Here is a 25,148-nt window from a genome sequence, read left to right on the forward strand (position 1 = left end):
AATTTTTAAATACACTTTAAAAGCTGTTACGCACAGTTCCATAGTCCAGGTGGTCAATTTCGTCTCCACAAAGTTGGAAAGCACTTGAGAGATATGAAAAATTCAAATGGAACCTAAAATACCATAGAAATTCATTAAAAGTAATCACGATTATAAAACAGTTCACTAGTTTTAAAATACCTAAAAGCTAAAACATTTATACTTAGAAAATTAGTGAATCATGTCAGTACAACAAAATTTTAATTGTCTAAATAAACAGCTTACACAGAAACTGGTTTATAACATTAAAAAATAAAACATTTTAACTGTGCCAATAGAAAAAAGTAACAGCAATTTCAGTATCTCTAACTTTTTGTACTCAGAGTGACAATGATTAACAGAATTTTTCATTGGTTTCATAGTACTATTTATAGCAGGATTTGCAAGAAAGAAATGTAAAGGCTCCAATGCTTTATTTTCCTACTTATAAAAGTTTAGATGGTTAGGTTGGTGTCTCGGATCCACCTTGCCATTTTAATATAACAAGTAGAATCCAAACTGGTCAGTCTTTAGAACTACTAAGGGACCTTTTTAAATTAGATTCTTGGTCCTGATTCCAGAGATTCTGATTTATTAGCTCTAAGGCAGAGTCCAGGAATCTTTATGTGTAAAAATCCTTCCTCAATAGTTCTCAACTTTGGTTGCACATTAGAACCAATACTTTGGGAAATCTGAAAATCCTAATATGTATGCTGCAATCCAGACCATTGAATCAAAACTCTGGGGGAGAAACCCAGGCATCAGTATATTTTTTAGTTTATTATTATTGTTTTCTTTAGTCAGTTTTTTTTTTTTTTTAAAGTTCCACAAGTCATTCCAATATGCAGCCAAAACTGAGAACCACTGTTCAGGTGGTTCTGTTTATCAACTAGTCTGGACACCACTGCTCTTACATACCTACCAGAATTTTTCTTTCCACTTACTGAGCTACCCTGAGTCAACATTATGTATTCTCCTCTCTGTTACTCTTTTCTTATTCCTTTTGTTTTACTTTGCTTAGAAAAAGAAAGAGGAAAAAAGATACTTCTACTTGCTATCTCAATAATAAAACCTCAGATGTAAGGTCTGCTACTCTTATTTGGAATTTACATTGAAATCCAGTTATTTAAATTTTCAACAAATGTACTTTTTAATAGGAAAAAAAAACCAATCAAATTTTACAACACATTATATATACAGAACACCTAAACCAGATACATCATGAAAAAGAAAACATATATGCTACTGAATTAGGATTAGAAAATACATAAATAGAAGAAACAAGAATAAAATTTGTGTTAAAGCAAATGTATACATTGTCCAAGTAAAAAGCTGACCTGATTCACTAATTTTCCCTGGAAAAATTACATAACCTAAAGGACAGCACAGAAAATTTAGCAACAAATCTAAAAATCCCATAAAAGATTTGTTCAATCAACACAGATAATTTTTAAAGTACTTCATTTCAATACATTGTAAAAAAATTATTGCTTAAACTGGATCAATGGGTTGGGGAGAGACAAAACACTTGCAGGAAAATCAAAAAAACACTGCCCCAAAAAGGATACAACAAGAAAGGATACACTTTGTATGACAGTATTACAGCAGTATTTACGCAGGAATGCTTCTAAAGAAGAACAGCAGAATGCAATTTAATTTTTTTCTTATTTGTCATACTAGATTTACAAATAAAATGATTTTTTTAAACATACACTGAAAATGGTTTATTTTTATCTGTTCTTCTAAGGTATTTGTAAGACTTCTGACTATACTAGTATAGACACTTTACAACAAAATTCAAATATTCAAGGTGCCTCCCAAAAGGAACAAACATTAGGCAAAATTTTCTTTATATAATTTTTTCAGCTTAACCATCAGTAATTCTGGCTCACTTACTTCACATTCTTCCAGTATACTAAGGCAGAAAGATTTAAAATAATAAAAAACAAAAGGAATATATTTCTACTCATCTTTCTTAAATCAATGTGACATAAAATGCTTAATTCTACAATTTTTAATCATTAAATTACTTAAGTATGAATTAAAATTACTTATTTGAAAGATGAAATACTTCATTCCAAAAAAATATGTACATATTTCTGTGAGGTGTACAATTAGTAATTAGCAATGCAAATTCTCAGCTCCCACCAAGGGTAACCAACTTGTCCTGGCGTGGCAGACACTTTCCCAGTGTTAGCATTAAAAAGTCCAGTATCCTGGAAAACCCCTTAATCACAGGAAAACTAGGGATGATTGACTACCCAAGGCCCAACCCCCTTGCAGACCGACTGAATCAGAAACTCTGGGTGGGGGTGAGGGGAAACCCAGTAATCTGTGTTTTATCAGGCCCTCTAGGTGATTATAATACATGTTAAAATTTAAGAACTACCGCTTTACTCTATGAAGAAAAAGTAAATAAAGACTAATAAAGATACACTGCCCTTATAAAATTCATTCTCCAAATTTAATTTTTACAAATAGGTTTTATTCCATAGTTTTAATTGTGAAGTTTAATGGAAATTAACTGCATAGACAGAAAGAGTCAGAGGGAGGATCCTTTAAAAATGTTAGAAGGTACACGAATTACTATTCTCTCAGGCTTTTATCCTTCCTTAATTTTATCTCAAGAAAGTCTTGTCCTTTTATTATGTTATCTCCACACTTACCTTTACTAATTTTTAACACTTTCTTTTTCCTTCTTTAGAATCTTGTTTTGGTCTGGCAGATCGAGCAAACTGCTAATATTTAAAAATTAAGGTTTTGTTCACAAACATGAAAGTAATCTTTTCTAATGAATTGTCAAGAACTTCCTAATGTAGGGTAGGAGTAGAGTTTTTAATTTATCTCTATATTTGTCTCCCTACTCAGTCATTCATCAAATATTTGTTGACTGCCTCCTAGCTGTCCATGATCTGAGGAAGAAATAAAAAATTTATCTTTTCTTTTAGTCATTTTTTACACCTAGACCTTTGCTCCTTCATTTATCCCACTGATTTCTAGTTTGAAACTGCATTAACTACTGAAAGCAGGATGGTAAATCAATGATATATACTTTGTTATTGAAATTCTCAAACATAAATATGAATTATAATACAATAAAATATAAGATAATAAAACTACAACGAATCATATCTTTCTTTAACGATTCCAAATGTACTTATGGATACTATAGTATCTTAGGCTTAGCATGAGTATGTATATTTTAAGCTGTATTAAGTAAAATGTTTACACTTGGCTGGATTTTAATAACCTCATGATGCTTATTTTCCAATAAAAATTTAAATAACATTGTCATTTGACTCAACTAAATATATTTATAACAGTATTCTCAAGCTAGAATACCAGCTGTTGAGATGAAGGATAATATAAAAATTGGTTTTAATTATACCCTTACTCCTAAAAACTATTGATCCATAAGTGTTGGAACAGACAGATTTGAAGGATACAACCACCATAGGTTTTCCAAAAAGAATGTATCCATTAGCTTCCTTTAATGCTTTTGCTGCTGCTTTTTCATTTGGAAGTCCAATGAAAGCTTGTCCTTTCATGCGACCTTCTTTCATCAAGCGTATATCAAACCTAGAAGTCACGGAAGAAAAAATGATTTTGACTCAAAGAATTGTCAAAGAATTCTGATGAAGTCAATGGGAATGCGTTGAACAATTTAAAAATTTGCTGTTTCAGAATAAAAACGACTATACTATCTGATTAGCACATTACTCAAGCTTTCTAAAATTATATTTTATATTCTGTTCTAAAATTGATTCTCTAAGTAGGTAATACTTACAGAATTATTTTGATGATGTGCTTATCTTTTTTTAGCTGTTATAAATATATGTGATTTAAAAATCATATATTACTAGCAACTATAAAAGCAAACTTCATAAGTTTTTCTTTCATATCTCTATTTTTAAACAGTTTTATTCAGCCAATTTAATACTGATATTTACTCAAGTAAAAAAAAAAAAAAAACTATACGACCAAGAATAAAAGGGCTGACAGGAACTACAGAAAAAGTAACATGGAATTTCAGAGTAGGAAGGGACTTCACTGATCATCCAGTCAAAAACCACCATTTTACAGATGATGTGTACAGAGACGGAGTGACTTCTTCAAGGTCGCACCGATCGCTAAAGTTAAAGCCAAAAACACAAAACAGAATTTGTATTCCAAGTGTAGTCTTCTATTATTCCCTAGTGTATTCATTTTTCAACATTTTGGGGGAGGAAACTATACTCAAAACTACTTAAAAAAACAGACTAATTTATAACTAAAGTACTGCCTACCATTTAGTCTATGAGACTAGCAAAAGCATATAAAAATATTTAAAGTATCAAAAAATGCAGCTAAATTGTTTTCTAACAAATTCACATGACTAGTCCCACAGGAGACAATTATTAATTTATCATTTTGATGTGTACAGCTTGCTCAATATAGAATTTTCTTTTCCCTTCAAATTCTAATGGCAGGCAATACTGGAAATAGAAAGAATGTATATACATTATATATATATATATGTGTGCGCGTATATATATATACACACAGACACACAATACATATACTTATATATACCTATGTGACACATACATATGTTTATATATATACACACACACATATTATCTATTTTTAAATTTTTTCCCCTTATAATCATGATTCAAAGGCGGCAACAAGGAAAAGGGCCAGTATTTTGCATGGCCAGCAACATAAACTTTTGTTATCCTGATAAGATATATCTGTCACTAATGAATATAAAATGGACATGGTTTTTAAGACATGGTGATCACTGTGCATGCCTATATAAAAAGGTACATAGCCCAGATAAGACTTTAAAAATATTAGTTTCACATGAAGATTAAAGCAAAATTAACTAGAGTCATTTATCTAATTTACCTCCATTCAGAAGTCTCTCTCCTTACCTTTTCTAATTTTCTTTACTTCTAATTTATATGGCCAAGATCTTACATGCTTTAGAGTTAACCAATTATAAAATTTTAAAGAATGAAATTCTAACTCCAAACATTAGCTTTGATATCATTTACAAATCATATCGTTCTCTTCTGCACTCATAAAACTGGAAGCCTTCCGAATTGAACGAACAGAAGTTACTGCCATGGTAAGAATCTAAAAAACTCTGCCTGACTGCTATATATTCCTGGATGAGTCATTAAAACTCTGTCTGACTGCTATATATTTCTGGATGAGTCATTAAAACTCTGCCTGACTGCTATATATTCCTGGATGAGTCATTAAAATGCTAGTTTTCAAAATGTAATCTTTGGAGCAGCAGCTTAGTCATCATCCATACACATTTTAGAAACACAAATTCATGAGCCCTATCTCAACCTAGAATATCAGACTGTCTAGGGATAGACCAAGGAAATGGTTTTAATAAGCTCTTACACAGGTTGAAGTTTGAGAACCACTGCTTTAGAGCTAGGGATTGAGGCCTGTTTCTATAAATAATGCTTTACTGGAACTCAGCCATTACTGTTCATTTATGTATTGTTTACAGCTGCTTTAATGCCACAAAGACAAAACTGAGTAGTTGCAACAGACACCATACTATTTTAGTATAATATTAAATTTTTACTATCTGTCAATTTAAAAAGAACTTTGCTGACTCTTGCTCTAGATGTCTAAAAGATAAGAGCAATTTCTTCATATAATTTTAATCTCTAAAGGGGAAATGATGTTTAAAAAAGGGCTAATTTCTAACAGATTAAAAACAAAACACAATTTGAGAATATACATGACACTTACATTATGCGTTGTGTTTCCGACGAAAAGTCAACGTATCTTCCAAAAATAAATTTAAGGTCCTAGAATTTCAACAAGGAAAAGACTAATAAGGAAAGCCAGGGGAAAAACATGTAAAATAATAAAACCAATTTATAAATTTCAACTTACCTTTTCTTGAACTTGTTTAGCTAAATTCTTTACATAAATTCTACAGTTTGGTTCACCAGGTTCATAACTTCTAAAAACTGAAAGTGTTTCCATTTCTTATACAAAAACAAAACAAGGATACAAAATTAAGACAGTTTCATCAATTTTTCGAAGAAAAACTATAATGGCATTCAAATATATCTGTTAAATAGACAAAATAAGCATTAAGAAAATGTTAAAACCATACAAATTAATGGCAATGTTACTAATGGGATAAAAATACCCATTAAAAATCTAAAGTGGTGATATGAAAAAAAGTTTAAAACTTTCAGGCATCTAGAATAACTAAAATTTATCCAATAAAATATTTCTGTTAAAACTCTGTAAAGCTTAACTTTAAGATGAGTTACTTTATTACAAAAACTAAAGCAAATAAAGATGCTACCAAATATTTGTGTAATTATTTTGCTTAAAGTCAATCTCCCAAACTACCAGCACCAATATATTCAAATGTAAAAATAAAGTACTCAAATGTAATAATCAAGTATTTCAGGCAAACTGTGGCTTCTGACTCTCTATATGGCTACTCCTATTTAGTGACAATAACCATCTTTACTGACAACTAGATGTTCTAGGCAAAAATATGTCAGTTGGAAGTCTGTTTCCCATTATTATGGGAAAAATTATAATGTGTTACATGTCAATCTAAAACCCCTAAGTATTTTCCTAAAATATACTAAAACAAGAAAAATCCGTTAAGAAGTAAAAAACTATCACATTACGATATAAAATTCATAAACACAGGCTTTTAATCACCAAATAGTTAAAACTATTTTTTTTTAGACAAATAATTGCTCTGCATACATCTCAGATACAGTACTGTGATGGTCTATCAACTGTATCCAGAATACAGAATTCCAGACTGTGGGCCACACTGATTTAACATGTCATATAAGTTTCAGGAATGAAAACATTCTTCCAAATAAATATAGACTGGAAACATTATACTGAGAGATGCTTTTCCTCCCTATAAAGTATGAGTACTAAATACCAAAAGTGGTGATTAAAAACATTAACTGGAGAGATGTTTTGAAGCATGTGCTTTGAATAAAGTAAACAACATGAAGAGATTTGTTTTGCTTCTGAAGGGCCAAAGAAATGTAAAATGGAATAAATGCTGGTTTATTTCATGAAAATTACCTTCTCTAGAAATTCTGCCCTTTTCCAACTCCCTTCTAGCAATACATTCTGATGGCATTTCATCAGAGTCTTCTTTAATCTCCTCTGCGATGCTCAAATTTGGTTTTGGGAAGATTTTTCCAAATCCTATATTGGATTCATCAACTTCAGAAGCAGGTAAGTCTAAGAGTTAACATTGACATCAGCCATTAAAAATCCCTCCCTTCAAAACAGTTTTTCTTCTCCATTTTTAATTTTTAAGATATATTCTAGCACTAAAACTCTTTGGTGTTTTTCTCAATACTCTGAAACAAGGATAAGCAAACTTTTTCTATAAAGGCTCAAACAGTAAATACTTTAGGCTTTGCAGGCCATATGGTTTCTATCATGACTACTCAACTCTGCCATTAGAACATGAAAATCATAAAATAAGACACTTCCATTTGAGGGTACTAAAAACACATCCATTATGCTTCTCACCAAAAAAAAAAAAGAGCCAATCCTAATCAAAGTCAGGAAAAAGAAGTATTTGCGCACTTAATTACTTATTCAAATAGGAAAATTAAAAACACATCCATTATGCTTCTCACCAAAAAAAAAAAAGAGCCAATCCTAATCAAAGTCAGGAAAAAGAAGTATTTGCGCACTTAATTACTTATTCAAATAGGAAAATTAAAAACGATTATAAATTTTAAATTTACAACATAGCAACATAATGGATTGCATTCAGAAAACATGAATCTTACCTTCAGCAAAAATTAAACTGACTTGGGGGAGAGGGTTGGGAAGGACAGGATTAAACATTCAGTAGAAAAATTCTAGTTATACTACCTAAAAAAACAAACAAAACCCTAAAAAAGCTGTGAAAATGATGCAAATAACATGTCATATTTAGGATTATAAAAGTCTCCTCATAACATAGAAAATCCGTCGTACCAACAGACCTCCTGTAGCCTGAAGGCATCAGTAAGAAAAAAACTTTTAAAACTGTTTTTACTGTTAATTCAGCATTACTCTATGTTGATGCAGAATGGGACGATTGTCCCCCCCTCACAAAGGTCTAAATCCTTGAGTAAATTAAACTTAAAAAAATAAAAACTTGTGTCAAGGGGTGACTAGCCATGAGATAAGAAAGAAAACCATACAAAAATACAAATATAAATACTGAAACAAACAAAAAAGGAGCTATCTGAAAAGGCAATGCATTCTCACTAACCATCAGAGAGACAGGAATTAAAACCAGTTACAGTTTATCACTCAGTATATTTGCAATACTTACTAGAACTCTATCCTATATTCACACAAGTGCTCAAAGATATATGTACAAAAATGTACATTCCAGAATTTTCTGTAATAATAAAGAAAATGGAAACAACCTCAACTTCTATCAATAGAGTATAATTAAATAAAGATTGTTATAACTATACTATGGAGTGCTATGCAGCCATAAAAATGTAACCCATGATGGCTATTTAAAAAAAGAAGTAAGGGGGCTTCCCTGGTGGCGCAGTGGTTGAGAGTCCGCCTGCCGATGCAGGGGACACAGGTTCGTGCCCCAGTCCGGGAAGATACCACATGTCGCGGAGCGGCTAGGCCCGTGAGCCATGGCCGCTGAGCCTGTGAGTCTGGGGTCTGTGCTGCGCAAAGGGAGAGGCCACAAGAGTGAGAGGCTCGCGTACCACAAAAAAAATAAAAAAATTAAAAAAATAAAAATAATAAAAAAAAAAAATTTAAAAAGTAAGGGAAAATAAAATGTTTATACACAAGTATAGGATAAGATCTGGAAGGATATTTTCATACCAAATTATTAACAATGGTTATCTCTAAGTATTGGGATAGGGAAGTGGGGTTTGAGGTGTTAACTTTTTAAAACTTTATATGCTCCTGTTTTGATTATATTTTCTATAAGCTGGTATTATTTCTGAAATTTAAAAATTAAAGAACAAAGAAATGCCACTGTAGTATAACATCAAATTAATGTTTAAAATAAGCAGAAAAAAATCTGTAATTCAATACATTATCTTCAAACTTAACAAATAGCATCTTGTAAACAATCTTCCATGTCTTTTGGATTAAGAAAAATTTTTTTACATGAAATCTACAACCCCAAAAATAATCACACTGCTTGTTTTCCTAACCAATAATACAACTGTACTAATAAAACCAGAGCATCACATATAACAAGCAATGAAAAAACAGATCAATACAAGAAACTGTTTTATCATATTTTTAGTGTAAACATCAGCAAAAACGAGACTAAACCTCACCCTAGAGTTCATTACTAGCAAAAGGTAACTGTGACAATCTTACCACTAAGCTCCAATTTTAGTTATATAAAAAAGTTTAAAATGGATAGTATTCTAAGACGCTAACAAAGACCTAATTGCATATTTTAAATATATTCACAAATACTAAAAAAAAACATATAAAATTTAATTCTAATACAAAAAAACTGAGAAGAATTTTTACATAGCATGTTAAAGAACTAGAATACGCTTACCACAATTTTGTTCTTCACAATTTTGTTCTTTTTCTAAATCTTTCTTAAATGCAGCTGACATGTCGGTAGATATATGGAATTCAATTTTTTTATTACCTACAGGTTGTGGTTGGTCAAATACATCCGAAGGTAACAACACTGGATGTAAACTGCTGTTTACAAACAATCACAGCATTACTTTGTAATTGCAAATAAAATTTTGAGTAAAACATTATTTCATATTTACTTTAGATTTAAAAAGCTAACACTGATAAAACACACTATAGGCATTGAACAAAGTAACTTACATTTAACTTCAATAAATCCTAACAAATGTTCTCATATAGGTATTATTAAATTCCTAGTTTAGACAGATAAGGAGTTTGCGGCTAAAGGGTGTTAAGAAATTGCATAAAGTCACTCAGTAAATGACAGAGATAGGACTTTAGGACTATTGATTCTAAACTTCAGGATATTTACCAATAAGCAAAAAAGTTCATTCTGTGTTTAATGTAAGCATTTTATGCACTGTATTCTATATACTATATATAACAAACCTATGCAGGTCAATGCAGTAGCCAGAAGCCACATGTGGCTAATAAGCATTTGAAATGTTGCTGTACTTATGCTCTAAGTATAAAATATACACCAGAGTTTAACAACATTGTGTGAAAAAAGAAATATAAAATGTTTTAATAACTTTTTATATTAATTATATGTTAAAATAACATTTCAGATATAATCCGTTGGATAAAATATATTATTAGAATTAATTTTATCTTTTAATGTGGCTATTGGTAAATTTAATTGGTTCACATTACAGCTGACCCTTGAACAACTTAGGGGTTAAGGGCCCCAACCCTGCAGCAGTTGAAAAGCTGTATATAACTTCATCAGCCTTCCATATCCATGGTTCCTCTGTATCTATGGATCCATATCTAGGGATTCAACCAACCTCAAATCATGTAGTACTGTAGTATTTATTGAGAAAAAGTCTGCATATAAGTGGACCCACACAGTTCAAACCTGTGCTGCTGAAGGGTCAACTGTATTAGTTTTTAATTGTTTGGTGCTGCTACAGATCAAAAGCATGGGACTGTGGTGTCAAAACATACATACATGGGAAATATGCATCATATTATGTATACTTAACATAAAATAATAATTTAAAAAAAACCCAAAGACCCATTCCTTTAAAAATGTAAAAAGATCATTTTAACAAACTTCTTCCTCAATTTATAGTTACTTACAAGTTCAAGAGAAATTTACCTTGTAGAAAAGCTGAATAAAATTAAAATTGCAATTAATGGCAATTTTCATCTGATTAAGATATTAAAATACATTGAATTCCATGGCAAAAAGGCAAGTACAATTTCTGTCATAATTTCAAAGAAAATTTGTTAAGCAAAATGTCAGATAATCAGTGAAAAAGGAAAAAAAGGACAATATATTTCAAACGAAATACACATAATAAGTACTATTTCATTGGCCATTTCTCTACTCTGAAAGTTTAAGACATAGTCGGAAGTTAATTTATACCTAATAAAATTCTTTCGTACCCATAGCCCTGACCATCACCCAACATCTACATAATTTTCCTGGAAAGTTTATTACAAGGTGACAAAGTCTGAAAGAAATTCTTGTTTTTAATATCAATGGCATTACAATGGCTCCCTCAATGTATTCAAACACCATAACTTAACATTTAAGGCAGTTATCTCCACATCCTTCTAGCTTTCCCTTTCATCATTTCTATTCTTACGCACCAAATTTTCCTACCTCTGGAAACTCACTCTTTCATTCACACTGAATATCTCTTCCCTGCCTAAGTTTTGCCTCTCATCCTTCAAGCCCAGCTCAAATGTCTCCTATCTCTTAAAGTCTTTCCAGATTTCTTGACTGGCTGTGACCTCTCCTTCCTCACAACCCTTCATTCTTAGTTACATCTTCTTCTTATGCCATTTATTATAATTGCTAATGTAACAGTCATCTGTGCATACGGCTTACTTACCCATAAGACTATTAACTCACTGTTTGAAAAGATAGCATTGAGCTTTGGAAGAATGTTCCAAACCACATAATATTTATCAGAGAACTTATCACATATTTGATAAATATTTAAAGGTGGGACCTGTGTGCTAAGCCATGTACATGTACAGTACTACATGTGAACTTTTACCAGGTAGGGTACTTTGAAGTAAAAAAATGTTTGATATCAGGTAGTGGAGTTAGGAGAAATTAACAAAATTTCATATAAACACACTGGTGATGGATGCCATTATCAGAACTGTGAATGCAGGAGGAGAAAGAGATAATGAAAGGAAAGTAAATGAATTTTGTTTTGGATAATATCTTAAAAGTGCCTACAAGACACTGAGTATGCAAATAGGAAGCTGGAAATGAAGACTTTAGATCTCAGGAGGTTAAATCTAGAAATGGAGATTTGGAATCTATTAGCTGCAACAAGTGAACCATTGAAAAATTAATGATATTAACAAGGAGCATAAATATATGAACAGAAAATGACAATGGACAGGAGTATATGGAATCCAGGATTTTAAAAAAAAGCAAGTGAGTGAGTAAGAGAAAGTCACAAAAGAAAAAAGTAGGAAGGAAAAGAGGAAGAGAGGAAATAAGATGAGAAATAAAAAAAGAGAATGTAAAATCAAGGGTGGACAATTTTGAAACCTGGGGTAGTCAATAGTATCAAATGCTGGTCAACTTTGAGAATTAAGGATACTTGTGAATTTGGCAAATAAGCAGTCACTGGTAAACCAGTGGACTGACGAAATAAAAGTCAGAGTGAGGTATGATTTGAGTTAAGCAATCAGACAAAGTACATACAAAACCCTTATCTTATAATCCAAAACAAAATTACCTGTGTGAAGCAGATGATGGCATATTCAACAGATCCTTTATTTTTCTCTTTTTTCTCACATGGTGCTGCTTTACTGTTTTTGGTCTTTTGGGCTGAAGATTTGCTAGTTCCATTAGTTTGCTCATTCTACATTGGAGGAAAGAAAAGTAGAAAAGATTTCTTTTTGTAGAAGCATAGCTATTTATAACTGCTTTTGTTAAACAAATTTGTATTGAGCTTATAAATTATAAAATGATTTGTATGGCATAACTATAATTTCTAAGCCATCAAATAAGATATAATCAATCTGACAAAAGCTCAAGTTACAAATCTCCTTGCTCAACTTTCATCTTAGTTTGAAGGAATTTGGAATTTACTTAATTGCAATTTTTAAAGATATGTTTTACTAAAAAAATTATTAGTTGCCCAAATGACTGAACTTTGATGCCAAAAAGTTAAACAAAATACACTAAATATAATCTCTGTAACTTTATTGCTCTTTTCTTGACTAATATTCAAAAGACCTTGCGAACATAGTAAAATTATTTTGATTCATATTTTAATTATTAAAAAGAACCTGCACTTAAGTACTTTTACTTAAAATATTTTGTGCATAATTGTTGGAAAGCATCATTATATAAACAAGATACTTGAGAACAGAGTTTTCAAATACTATACTCTGAAGTAGCTTAATCAATCAAGGGGTGACAATTGATACCTTATACATAGCTTATCTCCATTATGATTATGAATAATATCTAGAATAGATCTTGTCTAGGCTTTCTTGGATCTTCCACAGGATCAGATATAGTGCTTCCACAGAGCAAGTTCAAAAATCACTAGTCACAGCTCTACTTCTCCAGAGTTAAGTTTGTGAAATTTGAAAGCAAAACAAGCACAGTAAAATGTAGTGAAGAAGAATTTGGTTAAAATAAGTTTTAAACCTTTTTTCCTTAAGCGAGGAAAAATGAAAACATGTTATAAATTTTTAAAGCCTCTTAACAATCATGGTTTACCAAAAAATTTATGAATAAATCCAGTTATACAAAATATATGTCTATATTCATAGATTGCTCACCCAAAGTATACTAAGACTCTACACAGTGCAAGGCATATGTTAAGTAAGTAATCAATAGACATTTGCTGACAAATACATAGTGGCATATTTTATAATATTTCCAGAAGATAACAGAGAAGCATGAAACCAGAGGTTAGTTCATGCAAAGGCTTTGTTCTCATGACTCAAGATGAATTAGCAGGATTCCTCACTACATCCCTAAATGGAAACCTAAATAAACAAAAACAAAAATGGTTCTAGCTAGCCTATTAAAGCATTTATCATTACTATTATTATTTTTATAAAGAAAATAAAATTTACAGGTTAAGTAATTAGCCCATTGCAATGTTCTACATTCTTTATTTAGCAACAAGTTAGTCTATTAAGAACTGCCAGCCTTCCTTATTGTCTCTATTCAAGACAGATACTCTATTCACTCCTTCCTCAGAAAGACAAAATATATGGAGCCACTACTCAAGTGGACGTTGCCTCAGTAACAGTCAAATTGCTGCTGATTACTTATATATGTTGCTTAGATTCTCTGCTTGGATTTTGACTCCTGTCAACCACTCCTTCTGTATCTGGTTGCTTCTGTGCATATCTGCCTAAGATTTCCATCATTGGCCTACACAGGTCTTTTAGGCTAGGGGTTGACAAATTACAGCCGAAGGACCAAATCTAGTCAGTGTCTGTTATTTTTAAATAAAAAGTTTTGTTGGAAGATAGCAACATCCACTTATTTAGGTATCATCTATGGCTGCTTTCCACTTCAACAGAACTCTTTGGCCCTATACAGAAAATGTTTAGTAATTCCTGTCTTAGGCTATGCTGTGGATTATATACCTGAACATTATTAACAATTTATTGCTTTTTGCCAGAATCTTTAAACAAAATATATGTAGATCATCAAGAACAACCGATAAAAGAATAATTCATTTGCAGTAATTTTTGTGAATGTTTTTGTATAAAATCCTATAGAACTGCTCTAGAAATTATTCTGAGGTGAATAAAGTCCAGGGGAATAAGCTGACAAAAACAGAAATACAACTTAATTTTGTTCTGTAAAGTCTCCACAAACACTGAATTAGTGAATAATGGATCACTGCCCCTAGGGCAGTGATGTTCCTGCAAGCATGTGCTCACATTTCATCAGTTGATCAATACATACCTGGTTTTGTGCGTGTTTCTGTTTAAGAACACCTTATTTAATATATATTGCTGATTCATTAACATTGAACTCACCGTCAATAGTGCTATAACTCAGGCCTGAACAAAGTTTATCTAACACACAGCATTTTCTCCATAAAGCACATCACAACCTTCTTGATCTTGGAAACACTAGACAGCACTTCAACACTATGCTTGGAGACCATTTTAAACAGCAAAATCAACAAGAAACAGCACAAAAATGTGCAAAACATGGTACAAATAGTGAAAAAGACACTTGTTTATGGTATGAGAGCTGAAACAAGAAGGCAGAATGTCACCTTGTTCTACCTCATCTAGGAATATGCATGTCAAGAGACTCAAATTTTTCACCATTCTGCACATGCTGTCTTCAGAAGATCATAAAAGTACTGTAATTATTGGCGCTAAAGTCATAAATAAATTGTAACAAGTAGGCAAATTTGCAAATACAGAATCAAAAAATAATGAGGATCAACTGTATACCATAATCATCAATCCAAAAAATTATACATAATACAAAAATGTTCCCTTAAGTCTTGATATCCAGTTTCAGGTCTTAATCTATAGCACGATGGGGAGCTGGGGATAGACAAATTCTAAAGACCCTGAATTATGAAGAAGTGTATGCAAAACTTAAGAAGAGCAAGAGAATCTCTCTCCCATATTCTATGTTTCTTAGAATCTAAACAAGTATTATTTGACATTGCAAACCTTTGACGGTCTTCATCATCACTGCTTTCATATTCTGATTCTTTACTAGATAATTCCTCATCCTCATCTGGCAAAGGAGGTTCCTCTGGTGGCTGAGGAGATGCAGGTGGAAGAGGAGCATGTAGTGGCATATAGTCCTCATACTAATTAAAAGAACAAAGCAAAAATACTATGGTAATCTATGATGTTTAGAAAACCATTTCCTTTCAGATACATGATTCTCGCATCTCTCTACCTCATGATTTTCTTCTACACATTCAACATATATTGATGAAACACTTGTCTTAGCAGCCTTTAGCTGATCACAAAACTTGTTTATTCTTCCTTGGCACTTAGCTGGACTAAATTTCCAAACCTCCTTTGCAGTTAGATTTCCACTGAATTTTAGTCAATGAAATGTTAGCATAAAAAACTCCCACACATATAATTCTCTCTTTCTTCTTGATCTGCAGGCTTAGACCTCTCTGACATTAGAGGTCACTGGCACAACATTTGTAAAATTTAGCCTCAATAATTTCACCTCAAGAAGAGAAATTTTGAATCTTGAAAATTCTAAGAGCTTTCTTACCATGGGAGGCCTTGCAGTAATTGGTCCAAAAGGTGTGGGCAAATTCATTTTATTCATAAGATGAAGCACCTTAATAAAAGTGGTAAAACATTTAAAATAAAATAGAAAAATGATGATTCAACTCATATCTGATATTCTATGTACTTAAAAACTTTGCAATAACACTATTCATTACTTTAGTGCAAAGGAAGGACCACCTCTTGCCTTTATAATCCCAGGACAGGGCTAAACTAGTATATCTCAGGCACTGGTGTATCTCAGAAGATTAGCCTTCCTAAAATATTTGTCAATTCTACAAATACAATTATTCTCATTATTAAAAATGTCATGTTCTTACAATATAAAAATTTACTGAACTGTTATTTTTCCCCTTGATTATTGTGAAATTATGAAACAGAGAAGTACAACAAAGAAGTATCATCTATATTTTGTACTTAAAAGTACGTTTTATTGTCAGTACTTTCAAGCATTTGCTGAGGGGTCCTCTATGTCCTTTCCTTTAAGAAAGGAAAAGGTGTATGCTGAAGTAACAAAGAATTACCAGAAATTATATTTCCCAAATTAGCTTATGTTTATTAGTATTATTAATACTAAACATGTTAGTATTTTTAAGCTATAGTTTATAAAAGCATTTACTTGAATATAGTAATTTTTTATTACCTTTTGCAATGGACTGAATGTTTGTGTCCCCCTCCAAAATTCTTATGTTGAATCCTAACCCACAATGGGATGGTATTAGGACATAAGGCCTTTGGGAAGTAATTAGGTCATAAGGGTAGAACACCCATAAATGGGATTAGCGTCCCTTATAAAAAGCACAAGAGAGAGCTGTCTCACCCTCTTTCAGCTACATGAGGATACAAAGAGAAAACGGCCATCTGCAACCCAGAAGAGGGCCCTCACCAGAACCTAACCATGCTGGCACACTGATCTCCAACTTCCAGCCTCTAGACTGTGAAAAATAATTTTCTTATTATTTAAAAGCCATCCAGGCTATGGTACTTAGTTATAGCAGCACAAATGAAGACACCTTTAAAATACTGAAACATCATTGTCCCTATAGGAATTAGTCTAATACTATTATAAAAAAAAGTTTGAGAATTAGCATGAAAAGTAACATATAAGGTTGTACAAGTACTTACTTTGAGGAACGTTTTATTCTACTTACCTGTACGTAGAACTGAGGCACACTTGCCAAAGCATTTACTATGTTTGCTAGAATTGTGCTTGAAGGTGGTGGGTACATATACTTGAGGCATGAATTTAGAGGGAAAGTCAGCCTAAAAAAAATATTTTAAAATGCTTATTGTGTTTTAATAAGCTTCATATCAATAACTCATTTTAGGTAAACTAATAACATACAAATTGCTCAAATGATTCAGTAAGAGTACTCTGTTCCAAACAGATCCAATTGATTACATTTAAAAAGAAACTTGCCTTCTGATTGCATTATAGAAGAATACGGCATTTCTTATCAGAGAATATCTTACAACTGAACATTTTAATGGAACCAAATTCAGTGACAAACTCTTAGAGCTCAGTATGTTTAATCAGCACATTAAAAATATGCACGATACATAATAAAATGTTCTTTAAAAAATTATCTTATTTGCAATACACACACATCCCACACACACACCACCTATCCAAAACAAAACCAAAAGAATGATGTAATACAAACAAAAAATGCTAACCCATGGTTTGGTGCAATTCCATTTTCTATGGTTAAACAATCAAGTTCTTTCTTTTCTTTATCATCTTCCACAGTATCATCAGACCTAAGAAATACAGAATCAAAGTTGATCTTACCTTTAGAAATAGAATGAAAAATTGCATATAAAAATGACATACTGGGCTTCCCTGGTGGCACAGTGGTTATGAATCTGCCTGTCAATGCAGGGGACATGGGTTCAAGCCCTGGTCCGGGAAGATCCCACATGCCGTGGCGCAACTAAGCCCATGAGCCACAACTACTGAAGCCCATGCGCCTAGAGCCCGTGCTCCACGACAAGAGAAGCCACTACAATGAGAAGCCCGCACACCGCAGCGAAGAATAGCCCCCGCTCGCCGCAACGAGAGAAAGCCTGCATGCAGCTACAAAGACCCAACGCAGCCCAAAGTAAATAACTAAATAAATAAATGACATATCTTTTCAAACAAGGCATTATGAAAACAGTTCCATAAGTAAAACTTTCAACTATTTAAGTAAACACCAATGAAAAAGAGTATCTATTCCAGATATTATAGAAGGCATGGCACATTTTCATTTACTCCTCACAGCAACCCTATGAAGATGCTATGATAAATCTCACTGACACCCCCGCCCCACCAAAACTGAAGTTCACATGGTATAAATCAGTGGCACACAAATTTTCTCAATGTACATCAATGAGGGTCTGTTAAAACTCAGACTGCTGGGGCCTATCCTCCTCCCCACCCCCAATACCCCAAATTTCTGATTCAGTAGGACTAGGTTAAGGCCTCAGAATCTTTCTTTCAGTCAAGATCCTAGATGATGAAGCTGGTACAGGGATTATACTTTGAGAACCACTGGTGTAAAGCAAATTTATAAAGGTTATATAACTACAAAGAATTACAGCTGGGACCCAAATACCAGGCCACGCCTATTCATGACACCTTGCTATATCTAACACAAGGACTTTATACGAGTTACCTTCCCTCCACTTAAAGTTGAATGCTTTTCTCCCTACTCTTTTCCCACTTCACATTGATTAATTCCTAATATTAAATCAATACTCAGGTTCCTGATGCACAATTAGGAATGAACAAATATATTGCTTTAATGTACGAGATTCAGTAGAAAGATATAACCATTTACTGTTTCAAATTATTTACCTGCTAGTCTGAAAACAATCCAAGAGCAATACAACGGATTTAAAAAAACACTTTTAAAATGTACGAAAACCTAGCTACATACCTTTTCTTTTTTTCAGTGCTTGAAGAAGGACATGGTGAATGAACTTGATCTTGCTCTTTTGCAAATTCAACAACTAAAGTATGACCTAAAAGCTTCAGTTGATGAAGTCTTGTCAATGCCTTCAGTTGGAAGAGTAAAAATAAAAAATTAATAACTGTACCAAAATTATTTGTTAGCTACCATATATAAAATAATTTATACATGTTTTTTGTTAACACTCTTAACATTTCCTTGGCTATTTCTTACCCATTTCTCATCTCAGGCTGACAAGGCTTCATTACTTATTAAGCAACTGCTTCCAATCACTTAGGAAAACTAAGATCTGGTTAAATACAATGCTGCCTATACCCAGGCAGCTGAAAATGGTTAGAAAAACAAACATAATGAATTGGGCTAGTCTCACTTTAAATTCACAACCACAAATCTGAGGGTGACCCTTAAGGAAGCCACCGTCATATATTATATTAGTTCATTTTTTCTACCAATCTCTAAGACAATATTTTGTACTATTTCCTTCTTCCTCAACCTCACAATACTCCAGTCCCATTCTTTTAGCCTAGGATACTGCTTCTTACTTTGAGAAAACTGAAGCAACAAGATGAGAACTTCAGATTTCTCACCATAAGTTCCCATCTACCAGCTTCTGCCTCCACATATTCTATCCTCTATCTGTTATCATATGTTAACAATCCATGTTTTTATTTAAATCTAGTTGTTTTACTTGTATACTAATTCCCAGCCTCTCTTCTGCTCTCTGGAACTGTACAGGGTGTGTTCCTACCTACATTGCTAATTTTCTGTCCTCTATTGGATCATCGACATCAGCATACAAACATAGTCTGATTTCTCCCATCCTAAAAAATACTTTTTCTTTATCTGTTGATCCAACTTATCATTCTCCCCCACCCGCCCCCACCCCACACTCCGCCTTAAATTACTCTTGCAGTAAAACTCAAGAATTATCTATGCCCTCTATCTAAAATTCCTCTCTGCCCATCCAGTCTCAAACCCACTCCAATCAGGTTCATGCCTTAATCAGTCCACTGACACTGCTTGTCATAAACAACAAATTCTGTACTGCCACACCAATGGTCAATTCTCAATCTTCATTTTACTGCATTTAACACAATCACTCCACTTCCTCCTTCATACATGTTCTTCACTTGGTGTCTAGACACTATAATTTCCTACAGGTTTCTTCCCAGCTCATTGGTTTCTACTCCTCAATCACTGTGGCTTATGCCATCTCAAACTCTTAATGCTGTCATACTCCAGAGGTCTATTATTGGTCCTCTCTATCTAATCCAGCACTCTAATTTTAAAAACCATCTCTATGCTGATGATTTCCCAATTTATAATTTCAGCCCAAGCCTCTGTCCTTAAATCCAGGAACATATATCCAAACTACTGGAAAGCTTCTCTTAATTTTAAATATTTTAAAATTAAGACTTCAGGAATTGAATCTTCTCTCCCCATCCCCCCTCAAATGTTCTCCATCTGGAACCTTCCAATGGTAACCCCCTTCTTTCATTTACTCATGTCAAAAATCTTGGAACCATCCTTAACACCTCTTTCCCACGTTGCATATCCAAGCCACTGAGAAATCCTGTTTGCTTCTACCTACAAAATATATCCAGAATCTGATTATTTCCTACCATCTCCACTGCTAACATCATGGTCCAAGCAACCATCATCTCTGGACCGAATTAACAGTATAACCTTTTAACAGATTTCCCTGTTTTTACTCTTCCCTGCCTTCCATCTACTCTCAACACAAAGTGATACTTTTAAATATAAGGTGAATTATGTTACTGCTTTGCTAACAATACTACAGTGGCTCCCAATTTTACTCAGAGTAACATCTACGGTCCTTACAGTACCTACATGATATGGCCCTCTTACTTCTCTGATCTCAAATTCAGTATCTCCCCTCATTTTTTTTTTTTTGCTTTAGCCACAAGCTAGTGCATGCCAGCTATTCCTCTTATTGGAATGCACTTCCCCAAAATTCCCTTAGCTAACTTCCTTCACTTCCTTTAAAATGTTGCTCAAATATGACCATAACCACCTTAACTGTAGTTTAATCCTCCCAACCCAGCACTCCTGATCCTATGGTTCTTTTCTTATAGCATTTATCATTTTCTAAAATATTAAACTCATTAAGCTATTATTTATGGTCTGTCTCCCCTTTGAGAATGTGAGCTCCGATGAGGGCATAAATCTGTGTTTTATTCATTGATATATCCCAAGACCTAAAGCAGCATCTAGCAAATAGCAGGCACTCAATATTTTTTGAACAAATGGAACTTTAGGCCTTAACAGGGACTATAATTTTTTTTTTTTTTTTTTTTTGCGTTATGCGGGCCTCTCACTGCTGTGGCCTCTCCCGCTGCGGAGCACAGGCTCTGGACACGCAGGCTCAGCGGCCATGGCTCACGGGCCTAGCCGCTCCACAGCATGTGGGATCTTCCCGGACCGGGGCACGAACCCGTGTCCCCTGCATCGGCAGGCAGACTCTCAACCACTGCGCCACCAGGGAAGCCCAACAGGGACGATAATTTTATTCTACCATCTTTATGCATCCTTACTCGACTCCATTATACAAAGCAATTTTCTATATGTTTCAATAATTTTCAAGTCCTTAAATCAGCCTAGACCTCTTACTATCAGTGAGCCTTTGATTATCTGAAATACGGCTGAATTGCTGAATTGCTTTAAGTTTCTTCCTCTCAAAATGTATGTCACACATTCTTTTCAAAGTTATGGCTTTTAAGTTTTAATGCTAGACAATGACTGGTTCCATGCCCTCTCCCCCAAGTTAATCTTGACTCTAAAACAAGGTGGTTTTCATTACCATATTTTACTAAAAACTTTTTATGCTATATTTCAAAAGGTCTTTTCTGAAAAAAAATTTTTCCTATACTTTAATACATATAATGTGAAAGTCCTCTGTAATCCCATCCTTGGAGAAAGACATTTATTATTCAATTTGGTTTATAGCTCTGCTACATTTTGTTCTATAAACTAACATACACAGTATTGATACTAGTTTTCCAAAATTCCAAGGTTACATATTATATAATGTTTTGCAACTTTATTCATGTACTCTATCTGGGCTATATTCCTTATTAGTACATATTCATTTGAGCTCATTCTCTGAGGGTTGTAGTCCAGTGTATGGATATACTACAATTTAAAGTATCCTTTCCTCTTACTGATAAAAATTTGGGTCATTTCTATAGTTTCACAATAAAAATACTTTACTAATAGACTGTGTTCATTCTTCACCTTGTGTCATCACAGGATCTTATCTTCTTAAAACTCTCTTCTCCTTGCATCCATGAGAATTTATTTTCTAGTTCTACTTCCTTTTTAACTTCTCCCTCCCAGTCTTCTTTGTTGGCTCTTCTCCCTTTGGGCAACCATATCCATTTACCTTGTTGAGGAAACTCCATTTTTAACCCTGCCTCAGCTCTAGGCCCATATTTTTAATTGTTTTTAAAATATTTCCACAGAAGTAGCCCACAGGCTCCACAAAATTAATAGATAATATGTGAATTCATTACCTACCTTTGCAAACATCCTCTGAATCCTGCCCTTCATGTCAACTAATGTAATAACCCAATAACTCAGTCCAAAAATTTCCAAGTATTCCCTCTCTCTCAACCACTACATCTACAGGGATCAAAGGACCAACAAACACAATCTCTACCAAATGTGTATCTACTTCTTTCTTTGTCTTCTTACTGCCTTATTCAGATCCTTTCTCTTGCCTTAGCCATTATAACATTTCTCTTATCTTTGCTTTCCCATTTGGTCTTTCTAATCTTTTTCCATATCCAATCCGTTACATGAACTCTACCAGATGTCTTTCACAGACCTGACCATATTACTGGTCAGCTCAAATATATCAAGTGCCTTAAGAAAAACTACTAAACAAAATTCAATCCCTCCCTCCCTTCCACCCAAATTTAGACTCAACCTATCTTCCAAGTCCTATTTCAATTTCAACCCTTAGTTTTTGCTCCACTTAGAACTTTCCATGCCCCACAGCTTTATTTAGTGTTCTCTAAACCTGGAAGGTCCATCTCCCTTTGTTTTCTTCTCAAAATCTAACTAATCATTAAAGGTCTACCTCAAAGGTCACCTCCTTTGCAAATGATCCCCTAGGATTTTTTTTTAATATATATATTTTTTCCATTTAATGCTTAAAACATCTTGTCTTGCAACAGTTACAGAGATTTATCAATGTTTGCATCATTTAGAACTTGTCATTTTTAATTACATACGAGATTACAATTCAATTTTAATTCATGTTCCAGTTAATCTACTAGTCTTATGCCCAAACATTGGGCAAAATCTGCCAGATGACAAACCAAATGTAGCCTATGGGGCAGACTCTGAAAATACAAACCCTTTTGCTTTTAAAAACTATTGTTTAACATTATGCTCCATTTTTGAACTAAAACTGGATAACAGAAAATTGTTAATAATAGAAAAGAAAAAGTCATACCTTTATAGCTGCTTTTTCATTAGGGAAAGTAGCAAAAGCTGTATGTTTCTGAAAAACAAGGTACAAATTATTTCAAATATAATTTCTCATAAGGAAGTCTGATATTTTACCAGCTGACAGTGATTTGACACATTAATAAAATCACAGAAAAGGACAGGAAATCCAGATCATTTAACTGATTACTAAATTCAGTACACTGCTTTTTAATCAGTTTAGGATCAAACTCCTTTGAAAGACTTTCTCATATAAAGGGGCACGCACGCGCACACACGCACACACACACACACAGCATGTTTTACATATATTTTCAAGTAGTTCGACAGTCCATAAGTTTAAAAACCCCTACTATACACAGAGGACCACCCTTAAACCATCCAAAAATATAAAATATCTTCCATGTATAACGCATCTATGATCTAAACTTTCCTCTATATAGCCAAATGCAAAGTTTAAATTGGTCTTTCTCCTAACTCAGTAATTCTCAACCCTGGCTGCATTATTAGAAACACCTGGGGAGACTTTAACCACTGATGTTTCGCCCCATCACAGGTCATCTGGCAGAAACTTAACATCACCACTGCTATTTTAATGGAGAGAACTCATCTAAAACATCTTCAGGTATAAAGGAAAATAAAGTAATTGTGTACCTCCCAGTGTTGGACTTTGAACAGTCTTAAAATATTGCTCCCTGAAGGATTCCGTTGGAAATTTTTTATGAAGAACATCTTCGTCAAAAACTTAGTAGAAATCCTGTAACTTAGTTTACTCAAGTTACTGACTAGTGTAGCTTCTCCTCTATTTTGATGAATGTCTTGACGCTGGCTTATAAGTAAACCAAGATTTTTAAACAGTCCTTCGTTACATATTTCTGAGAGTATTCTTGAGCCTAAGAGAAATACCTCCAAATGCAGAGGAGTTTCGAGATTCCCAGGATGGGAAAATAGAACATAACTAAGCTTCTCTTTTCAGTTTTTCTTCTTTGCCTTTCTCACTTGCCCTTTTCCGCAGCGCGGAGACTAACCTAGGCTCGAGCCAATTAAAACTTGACTTGGGACGCAAGATATTTTGATATGAAGGAGGAAAGACTGGGAAGCCCCCACTACACAAGCGCATCTCCCTCACTCTTTTCTGTCCTCTTCCTTCTGTCAGAACTCCCCCTCCCCAGGTCAATGGCCAAGGGCCTTCCCCGGAGGCTCGGGACCGGCGCGCCCTTACCAGTCGCCCCTTATCGGACAGGACGCGCACGGACTGCGCCCCGAAATACTTCAGTAAGTCCTCTTTCTCCTCAGCGGTCAGCTCGGCTGGTAGGTGCCTCACTAAAAGGGTTCGGTCGCCCCGCGGCGGAGAAAGCGAAGCAGAGCTCTGGCATCCTCTCGACATCGGAAGCGGCTGTTCTGGAGCCGCCATTTCTCACGGAGAACCAACAACAGGGAAGCCACTGAAGAAACCGCAGGGATCATAAAAAGCTGAGCTAAATGAGTGTTTTCCCACTTCGCGCTAAGGATTCTGGAAACAAGGAAGTAACGCGAGAGATGTAGCCTTCTCGCGAGACCTGCACCACGGGCGGGTGCCAGCTCTTCGGAGACACGTTCCTCAGACTGAAGGTCAAAGTTCCACGGTGATGGGAAAGCAAAATGATTCAAATTCCAGGTAGTTGATGACGGCATTAAAAACAAAAATTCCCCCGAGAGAGGCGTAAGGATTTAAAAAAACTGTCAATGCGTGAGAGACTTCAGCCCCTTTCACGAAAGAGG

The 25,148-nt window shown here is 33.9% G+C and overlaps 1 protein-coding gene across 5 annotated transcripts; it reads right to left on the reverse strand.

Moving 5' to 3' along the window:
• RNPC3 (RNA binding region (RNP1, RRM) containing 3) lies at positions 1-25,148 on the reverse strand. Of its 5 annotated transcripts, none has more exons than XM_081225575.1 (15): positions 24,610-25,147; positions 23,395-23,442; positions 18,882-19,000; positions 17,638-17,721; positions 17,112-17,223; positions 15,944-16,012; positions 15,376-15,518; positions 12,441-12,566; positions 9,584-9,735; positions 7,105-7,266; positions 5,926-6,020; positions 5,779-5,837; positions 3,465-3,597; positions 2,685-2,756; positions 1-113 (listed from the first exon to the last, which is right to left on the reverse strand). In XM_081225575.1, exons 1-14 carry the CDS (start codon positions 24,799-24,801, stop codon positions 2,697-2,699), a joined length of 1,554 nt encoding a protein of 517 aa, XP_081081701.1. In that variant the 5' UTR covers positions 24,802-25,147; the 3' UTR covers positions 1-113; positions 2,685-2,696. The 5 variants fall into 5 exon arrangements, with proteins under 5 accessions (XP_081081701.1, XP_081081704.1, XP_081081703.1 ...); XM_081225578.1 differs by lacking the exons at positions 1-113; positions 24,610-25,147 and adding exons at positions 1,501-1,645; positions 24,042-24,602; XM_081225577.1 differs by lacking the exon at positions 1-113 and adding an exon at positions 1,503-1,645 and having other exon boundaries at positions 15,376-15,467; positions 24,610-25,148.

The sequence above is a fragment of the Mesoplodon bidens genome (genome assembly GCF_964165515.1).
Source record: "Mesoplodon bidens genome assembly, chromosome: 2".
NCBI classification, from domain to species: domain Eukaryota; kingdom Metazoa; phylum Chordata; class Mammalia; order Artiodactyla; family Ziphiidae; genus Mesoplodon; species Mesoplodon bidens.

Coding starts and splice junctions, on each gene's coding strand:
- RNPC3 (XM_081225575.1), bottom strand. CDS start 24,801: ATGGCGGCTCCAGAACAGCCGCTTCCGATGTCGAGAGGATGCCAGAGC. Junction 17,722..18,881: donor AGCACTGAAAAAAAGAAAAG/GTATGTAGCTAG, acceptor TGTATTTCTTAG/GTCTGATGATACTGTGGAAG. Junction 9,736..12,440: donor CCATCATCTGCTTCACACAG/GTAATTTTGTTT, acceptor GTTTGTAAACAG/CAGTTTACATCCAGTGTTGT.